This window comes from Alosa alosa, chromosome 21 (assembly GCF_017589495.1).
Source record: "Alosa alosa isolate M-15738 ecotype Scorff River chromosome 21, AALO_Geno_1.1, whole genome shotgun sequence".
Classification (NCBI taxonomy): domain Eukaryota; kingdom Metazoa; phylum Chordata; class Actinopteri; order Clupeiformes; family Clupeidae; genus Alosa; species Alosa alosa.
In genome coordinates, this window is record NC_063209.1 from 19,068,346 (window position 1) to 19,077,493 (window position 9,148).

Below are 9,148 nucleotides of genomic sequence, written 5' to 3' on the forward strand. Positions count from 1 at the left end.
AAATACTTATATCACTGACAACAGTAGTCCGGCCAGGATATTGTCATTTTAAAAAGTGAAGTTGCAGCCCTCAACTGATGTTGATGTTGTGTTTTGTCATGTCATGTTGTGTTTTGGCCTGATGCGCCACCTTCCACCTATGTACTAATCACGAAGTTAGTAGTGTTTCGGCATCTGGGTTGGCAACCTCGAATCAGGGGGGAGGGGGAGGGGATACAGTAATTTGAAAGTGATTGCAGTACCAGTTTTGGCCACAATGTTACATATGGTTCCTTTAAGCCTATACTGTATATTGAATAACTTTATGATAGATAAGACAAACCATTTTTTTTGGAATGATGCATCATCATATGAAATTTGCAACAATGTGACTTAGAAACAGTCTCTGGTAGGCAGCATAAGTGACATCTTGCTCTGTGTGTCAATCGTTGTCTATAGCTGTGTGGCATTCTGAAATTTCCTTAAATTCGGGACCATTAGCATATCGCTCGTTTTAATTCGGGACCTTGCAGACCTTGGGCTATTCCAATTGTCAGTTTATTGCACATCAGGTTTTTGTCGTTTTGAATGACACTGCATACTCGTGTTTGTTGGCGTGTTCTTGCAAAATCCGCGGAATCATTTTATGCAAGCAAACTGCATACAGGGAGCCTTACGTAATTGTTGATCATCCAAACATCTTGCATTTTTCAGTGCTGCCAAAACTCCGCTACCCCTTTGGTCCCACGCGCTGTGCTGTGTAAGATGGGTAGTAGAGCAGAGAAAGCCAATGTGTGCTCCTTTATATTTAACGTTACATGCATTAGGCCTAATCCAAACAATGTCAAACTTGGCACTGCATATAGTCTAGCGAGTGTTTGGGAATGAAAGTTTAGGTTGCTCACATTTATTTCGTGTAGACTTTTTATGGTCTTAATGCAACATTTTACAGAGCAGCTGACAGGGCCACCAAGGACTGCGAGCGAGGTTGATGTGGACCCTTGAGACCAATATACCATAAAAATGTCTTCATCTTCGGTGCCACGGATCAGGTAGTTATTTAGGAAAAACTGCATTTTTTGGGTTTCAGGGCCTCCAGGGACCAAACAATTTTTTTCCGTAAAAGTCTAGTGGGGCTACATACCCACCAAATTTCATGTGCCCCGGTGTTTCGGTGTCCCGTGTATCGTTGACCCAAAATTCAGGAAGTAGATGCACATTGCATTCTTTTCAGGCTCGTTTACTATTATCAGTGTGGCATTGAGGTAAATGCAGGTAAAACGTAATGGGGATGGATTTCAGTAAGGTGACACATGTACACATATAAACAGTCCTATCAAGACCAAGAGACAGCTGTGCTGGGTTACAAGGACCGCTGTACTGGACGGCTCTCTCAGCATGGCCCTCACGCGGTCGAATGAGCCGTTATTGGGGAGCGGCTCAATCCCCAGGGTATGACACATGACGTTATAGGCATCTACGGATCTGATTGGTCCAGCAGTGAAGTTGCTTTTGAAATCTGTTGAACAAAAAAACTGAATTATCAACTTGACAAACACAACTATTGGTCTTATTTTTAATTTTGCAAGCTAAAAAAGGTGCTGACTTCATGGTTCATTTTATGGTTTTATGGCATCCTATTTTTAAGATTACTGTGACCCCTTAACCATTACTCTGGCTAAGGAGGCAACCTAAGGACCTGACTAGAACATACTGTAGTGATCCCCACAGTGGAAGAAGGTTACATTAGTTAATGCATGGTTAGGGGCCACCAGCAATGCTATCATAGATCACCAGTGGGCCTGTGATGGTCGCCATAGCGGCCACACACCGAACGCACTAACGCTCCCTTTTTCATTAAATTGATTTTTCATAATTATATGCGCACACATTTTGATGTTTACATGTCTACATTCACGCACCCTCTGCGTTTAGCAACACTACGTGGCAACCAAGTAAAAACGCAACACATAGACTTTTGATTTCATACAACATACAGACTTTATTGCTTAGTTCAATAGTACGTGATTGTGTGGTTGAGTGCACGCAACTTATCAATTGTGTTCTGTTGTTAATTAGCTTAAGTTTGTTATTTAATGCATTTTGTTGATTTACCATGTATCATGTTTGTGGCGTTCCTGTTTGAGTGCGGCCGACTCCATAGACAGTAAAAGAAACGAGGCCGACTCCGGGTCCGGGAGCTGTGTGCGTCATGGTATTTGGTCCGGGCGGACTTCCTGACTGTCAAAACGGAGGGGCAAGTTCCACTGGTTTAAATTATCTATGGCCACATCCATTTCACGTCTTTGCCCTGGGGGAAGGAGAAGCCTTTCGTGTTTATTGACTGGAGCTTTCTGGTTGGATTCTTTTGTGTTTATGCCCAGATGTCTTTGTGTAGTTTCTTTATTGCTAGCATTATGTGTGGTTATCTTTTTGAATGTTTTGGTAATGTCTGAAAGTTAATTGATTTTGTGGTGTTCCCTTTTAGTTATTCATGGTCTGTCCAGTCTGTATTTAAGTTCCCCTTTGTCTCCTTTTGTCAGTTCTTGCTGTGTGTTCATGTCGGAGGTTTGCATCGGAGGTTAATGGTTATTCTGTTTGGATACCCTTATTTTGGGGCACAGAAATGTATTTAAAAAAGTAATTTATTGATTTTTGGTAATAAAACCATTTTTGCGGAATTTGCCATCCTGGCTCCCTGTGTCGACTGCTCGATCCCTCACAGGGCCGCATACCACTAGTTGAAAACCCTTGTGCTTGCACAACATTCTTTGCATTGGTTTTCACCAACTTTGCTGTTGGCTTTGTACTTTACTAAAGAGCATCAAAAGAGAACTGTATATCTTCCTTATTATGATATGGGTTTATGCTGAGAGAGTGACAAAAAGGAATGTAACTAATCTTGTGAAGAGAAGTGAACTTTTTAGAAAAGCAATGTCAACATGGGTTTCAGACTCCAGTCCCTTACCTGGCCCTTTTGCTACAAAGAACCCTCTCATCTCAACAAGTTCATTGTCGTAGCCATGTGCTCCATATTTCCTGCCTCCCGTGGCATTTGGCTGGAAAGGCAGGGCTGATATGGTCTGAAAAAAAGTAACTTAATGAGCAAAAATATACTGAATTCAAGTAAGAAGACAGAAAAGTGTTGTAAAATGCTAACTCTATTGTATAATTTTGACTACACCTAAATGTGTGAATAGAGAGAGTCCCAACCATGACGATGCTACAGCATATGCAAACAAACAAGCAACTTTAACTTGCAATCAAAACCAGTTTTGCACCTGACCTAATTATCATAGTTAAATAGTTTTGATTAACATAACTGGGCGTATACTGTAGATGCCTATAGTTTCCTCATTCCTGGAGTTCCCCACATTCCCACCTTTGTCTTCGCATAATGTATTTCCTTATTATTCATTTACACACACACACAGTTAGAACAGTGCTGAGTTGAGCCTGTTTCTCCACTTTGATAAGTAGTGAAGTATGAGGACAGAAATCAGGACAGTTAACTAATTAGTTAAATTACATGAACACTCAGGCAACTCTACAATAATAACTTACAGGAGTGATGATCCAGCCTGGTTTGGCTACAAGGGTCAGAGTTGAAACAAACATCCCCTCCTTGTAATGGAATCGATCAGGGATGTCACTTATGCGGTAGGTTGTCATATTTTCCACAGCACTAAGAGCAGTGAATATCTGGGGTGAGGGGAGGTCAGTATCCATATGAATTTTATGGACATAAAAATAGCAGATAGAAAATGGTTGTAGGAAACAGAAAAACAAATATTCATTGTTCAAACCTTTCTGTCATCATGAGTTGTAAATGAGAATACAGCCAAAAAGAGGATCTCACCTCTTCCAACTTTTCTTGTTTGGGCCACAGGCTCACGACAGGACCAATGTCCAGCACCTTGATGACATCGGACAGGTTGATGTGTTTGTCCAGCTCAATGAGGTTTGTGATCTCAGACATGCCGTGATCAGAGAACATGACGATGTTCAAGACTTTGCTCATGTTTTTTGCCTGTAACACAACCCCAATATGCATTAGTGCATGTGTCAGTTTAGCTTCTTTCATTTTTACATCTTGCTTAAATCTGTATCAATCTGAAATCATTTCAGTATTGTTGTGTAGATGTGTCAGAATACAAGGATATGTGACTGGAATTAAGGATGCATGATATTGGATATCTGCTGATATTTCCAAACTCATTTTGGACAATTGCCAATGTTGATACATGTGTGCTGTTCCTGTTCTAGAATTAAATATTTGCTCTTATTGTGATGGTCTGTTTGTTGCTGCAGGCACGTTGCCTTTAATTCTACTCAAGATATATACTTGATGTATACATGTAACTTTAACAATCCTAATTTGATAGCCAATTAATGTATCTGCTGATGCTGATATTGTACCAATAATACTGTGCATTCATAACTGGGATACACAATATGGGATTCTCACCATGACCCTTTGGTTGAGAAATTGCATGGCGCCATCCAGACCAAGAACTGTTCCTGTGGTCTCAAGTGACTGGGGCCCAAAGAAATGACCCACTGCGTCAACCCTCTCATAATACACGGCAGCCATGTCAGTTTGGCCATCACTAAAGCAAACACAGGAGCCAGTTCAGCAACATTTTGATATTTAGAAGGGATGCAGCTGCTTTCACAACTACCAATGCTTACTGTAAAACATCCCAAGCTAATGTTATACATTGACCTAGGCCTACTTGTAGCTTAACATAGCATTTAAGCATTCTGCTGTTTGAGAATTAGACAGACGCACCTGATGCAGACAGTAAACAGCTGGCATGCATGAATACTACTAGACATGAATGTTCCAGTCTGCTTTGATGCACAGAATTTATCGTGTGGTTTTCCTAACCCCCATTTGGTAAATAGTAGGGGTGTGAATCTCTCATGTAAAAGACGATACGATTCGCATCTAGATACATGGGCACGATTCGATACAAGAAAAGATACATGTTTATAAAAAACGATTCAGTACGATTCGATGCGATGCGATTCGATGCGATTCGATGCAATTCGATGCAGTTCAAGAATGGAAAGCATTCTGAAAGATTTTTTATAATTTGCTCAAGGTGCACATTCATTTTATATTATCAATTATCATGGTTGTCAATTAGGCAACAAAATGTGTGAATATGATTATCTAAACTGAGGTTTGTATTGAAATGAGGTCATGTATTGAAATGAAAAAAAAATAGTCTACATTTCAGTCAAACACAGCAGCCAAATACAACATAAAAATACATTTTTATAGACTTTACAGATTTTATATCTGATTGTTTTCATGGAGCTGGATACCGAAATAAAATAAAACAGTGCTTAAGACACTCCTTTTCTCTAGGCCTTTTCTCATATAGGCCTAGCCTACTCTACAAGAATAAAATAGGCCTACAAATCAATTAACTCTCAGGGCTTATTTTTGTTCCAACAGTAGACCTAATGCAGAAACCTAAAATGCCCTAGCCTGGCGGGCCATCCTATATCATTGAAATGTATACAGGCTGAGCAAAATTAATTTGTCACGCTAGGTGTGATCTAGATTTCTAGGCTATAAAATGCCACAAGTCAGTGAATATGAACAAAATCATTGGCTAATAATTTATGCATCGTTTTTTAGCAGCAAGGGCCAAATTATTATTTAACATTAAGGAAATCCCTTCATCAAAAGTAAGGCTACTCTACAGACTATCGTTGCTGTTTAGGAATGCTGTAAATTTTAATTTCGCTGGATTGAAAAAAAACAAAAGCCAACCGAAAGTGCAAGTTGTCACATGCTTAAGTTGCAATAGATGTATGGGTAATGAGGTCATTTGACAACTTTGGGCAATGAATGTAACCAAAACGAACTGCATTACCCACAATTCCGTGCCACGTATAGTTTTAAGGCAGGTAGTTAACATAAACATTTTTTGTTAGGCTAGCCTTCCTGCTGCGACATTACACCATTTGTACAAGACAAGTAGAGCTATTTTATCCAGTGTAATTTATCACTTACCACTATCTTGTTTTTTCTTGTCATCCTCTTCCTTTCTCTTCTAACTTCCGGACGCATAACTCCGCTTCATTATGACTGCCGAGGTTTTATATTTTCGCGGCAGCAGCAGAGACCACAAACCTGGCTGGCTGGCTGCTGTCAGCGACTACTGAGAGGGCCCCCCTTGAGGGGGATCCCGGTATTGCCGGTAACAGTGTCGTTGCACTTTACTGCATTGACTATCAAAGGGGCGCTCATAGTTTGTCGTTGCATTTTATTTTTAACCAGTCGTTGTCTTGGGGCCCCTGGCCAGCTCGGGGCCCTAAGCAATTGCTTGGTTTGCTTGCCTTCTAGCGACGGGCCTGGTTGCAACGGTGACGGGAAGAGTCAAAAATAAAATTAGGGCGGTGCAAATCTCACTGAATGCAGAAGTTACTGCTGGGTGGTTTCATTGGCGGGGCGAGGGGTGGTTTCGGGGCTCAAGCCCCGAATCTCTTTCAAAAGCCCGAATTTTTTTTGTATGTGTTTTCAATTTTCAACGATTCTAATTTCTAATTTAACTTCCCTCGGTTTCTCTATAAATGTTACAAAATGTAGCCTACTATTACTGAGCAAATATCTCTTACTTTCAAAGCCCAATATTGACATTACAAATCTCTTTTTTATTTCCTTATTTCTTTCCTTTTCTAGAATTAAATATTTGCTCTTATTGTGATGGTCTGTTTGTTGCTGCAGGCACGTTGCCTTTAATTCTACTCAAGATATATACTTGATGTATACATGTAACTTTAACAATCCTAATTTGATAGCCAATTAATGTATCTGCTGATGCTGATATTGTACCAATAATACTGTGCATTCATAACTGGGATACACAATATGGGATTCTCACCATGACCCTTTGGTTGAGAAATTGCATGGCGCCATCCAGACCAAGAACTGTTCCTGTGGTCTCAACTGACTGGGGCCCAAATAAATGACCCACTGCGTCCACCCTCTCATAATACACGGCAGCCATGTCAGTTTGGCCATCACTAAAGCAAACACACGAGCCAGTTCAGCAACATTTTCAGGCTGATAGGAATTACTGCATGCTACATAGTAGCAAACTCTGTCTGCCAGCCTGCCATGTGAAATCATGTGGACACTGATAAGATCATACTTTTATCATGTTTTGCGATGTGCTAGCCATGAAAAAAATATCAACATATGTGTTTCGTTGAGCTATCATACCCAAAAGTATAATTACAATAAGTTTAAGAATGCCTTTTTTGTTTTGCATGGAATGTGGAATAAGTGGAATGTAAAAAATAATATTCAGCATATTGTCACATTAAAGATTGGATCAGATAAACCAGGATAGAACACAGTACTTTAACGCGTCAAGGGCACGTTCCATGGCATCTGTCAAGTTCCCTTCATTTACGTTTGGTTGGTACGGTTCACAGAGAGATGGTCTCACTCCTAGAATCTCGCCTTCACACCCTGAAACATAATTTTCATACCCCACATAAAGACATGCAAGTGCTAAGGATTTGTTAAAGAGATGTGATTACACTGGGAATGTTTATAACAATACTTATTACAACTTAATTATGATGGGACACTTTGCCTGTACTCTAATCTCAGCCGTGATGAATCATGTCTCCACCAGCAGAGCTCAGTGCACTGACCTGGCCAGTAACACATGTAGACCCTCTTGCCCAGCAGAGCTCAGTGCACTGACCTGGCCAGTAACACATGTAGACCCTCTTGCCCAGCAGAGCTCAGTGCACTGACCTGGCCAGTAGTACATGATGTAGACCCTCTTGCCCAGCAGAGCTCAGTGCACTGACCTGGCCAGTAGTACATGTAGACCCTCTTGCCCAGTTTCTCCATGGTCACCCAGATCGGCTCTGCTCCGTCCCACCACAGAGGCAAGCGGCTGTCTGCGTTGGTGCCCAGCAGGAATTCCGTATCCGAGTCCATGTCCCACATGTAGTTCCCAGTCATCTGGTGCACTTCAGTGTTCCGGCCTGATGAAAGGGAAAATATGAAATCCCCAGGCAAGACTGGAATTTTTTTTACTATTTGTATAAGTCTTTGCCTCTGCGCTTTAGAATCCTTACCTGTCATGAGTGAGTAGTAGTTTGGATAAGACAGACTGGGGAACTCTGGAGTCATGTAATCCACTTTCACTCCGTTTTCCACAATCTGTCGGAACCCAGGAAAATTGTCCAGATTATTGAGGTAGTCAAAACGGAGTCCATCAATTAGAAAAACTAAAAGTTTGCCACTGGCATTGTAGGAGCTTAAGATGCTCAGTAACATAAAAGCAGTGCCGTTATATGTCATGACTCCACCAGGATGACTAAATGCTAATTACAGCAACAGGTGGCTCAGAAGTTCAGTCTATCTGATGAGGGAAATACATGTAAATGTGGGTCCTCTAGATGATTCTGATGCAAACGAGGAAAGAAGATCAGGAAAAGAAAGTCTTGGAGCTGACGTTTTATTTCAGCACAAAGTAAACCCTGCAGGGAGGATCAAGACGCGACTCCCTGACTGTCAAAAAGGCATGCATAGCATATATAGCAGGTAGGTGGTACGGTCAGCATAAATCAGTAAATCATGATGTAGACAGTGGCTGAGAAGAATGACGTGTCCACGGTGATGACTCTGTGAACTGTATGTACAGACGCTATGGCGATTACTCCTGGACTTCTAATCTAAGCACAGGACAGACCGTGTCTGCTTGTGTACTCCATGGCTGTCCCCTTCTGATATGAGCCCTTGTGGAGCCACCCTGCGAGAAGAGGATGCCTTTGGCGGTGCTAAGAGGGGGGGGGGGGCTAAAGTTTAATTATGGCTAAAGGAATGAGAGGGGTGTTGCCTCAGACCAAATTTGCCATGTTTATGTAGACAAGACAAACAACAGCACATATCACAGACTTTATGAATAAGATCTTTAACCAAAAAACACTGATCATTCACTGACATTCAAATAGAACTTCAGAAAAAACTAAAATGGCATGTGGTAAATTGGCAATAGCCTATATTTAACAGAAATCCTTTATTTTCCATTTTACCACAAAGAACAGGTGATGAAAATACTACAGATACGCCAAATTTGGTTTGTAGGCCATGTTAAAACTCAAAACAACAACAAACGATCACAAC

General features: G+C 41.0%; 1 protein-coding gene across 2 annotated transcripts; it reads right to left on the reverse strand.

Moving 5' to 3' along the window:
- Nucleotides 1–279: 279 nt before the first annotated feature.
- LOC125285966 (glycerophosphocholine cholinephosphodiesterase ENPP6-like) lies at nucleotides 280–8,806 on the reverse strand. Of its 2 annotated transcripts, none has more exons than XM_048230588.1 (8): nucleotides 8,098–8,806; nucleotides 7,825–8,004; nucleotides 7,363–7,474; nucleotides 4,448–4,589; nucleotides 3,839–4,009; nucleotides 3,544–3,681; nucleotides 2,948–3,062; nucleotides 280–1,498 (listed from the first exon to the last, which is right to left on the reverse strand). In XM_048230588.1, exons 1-8 carry the CDS (start codon nucleotides 8,321–8,323, stop codon nucleotides 1,278–1,280), a joined length of 1,305 nt encoding a protein of 434 aa, XP_048086545.1. In that variant the 5' UTR covers nucleotides 8,324–8,806; the 3' UTR covers nucleotides 280–1,277. The 2 variants fall into 2 exon arrangements, with proteins under 2 accessions (XP_048086545.1, XP_048086544.1); XM_048230587.1 differs by lacking the exon at nucleotides 4,448–4,589 and adding an exon at nucleotides 6,882–7,023.
- Between the last annotated feature and the right edge of the window lie 342 nt (nucleotides 8,807–9,148).

Coding starts and splice junctions, on each gene's coding strand:
- LOC125285966 (XM_048230588.1), bottom strand. CDS start 8,323: ATGACATATAACGGCACTGCTTTTATGTTACTGAGCATCTTAAGCTCC. Junction 8,005..8,097: donor CTACTACTCACTCATGACAG/GTAAGGATTCTA, acceptor CCCTTTCATCAG/GCCGGAACACTGAAGTGCAC. Junction 3,063..3,543: donor CAGGCTGGATCATCACTCCT/GTAAGTTATTAT, acceptor ACTTTTTTTCAG/ACCATATCAGCCCTGCCTTT.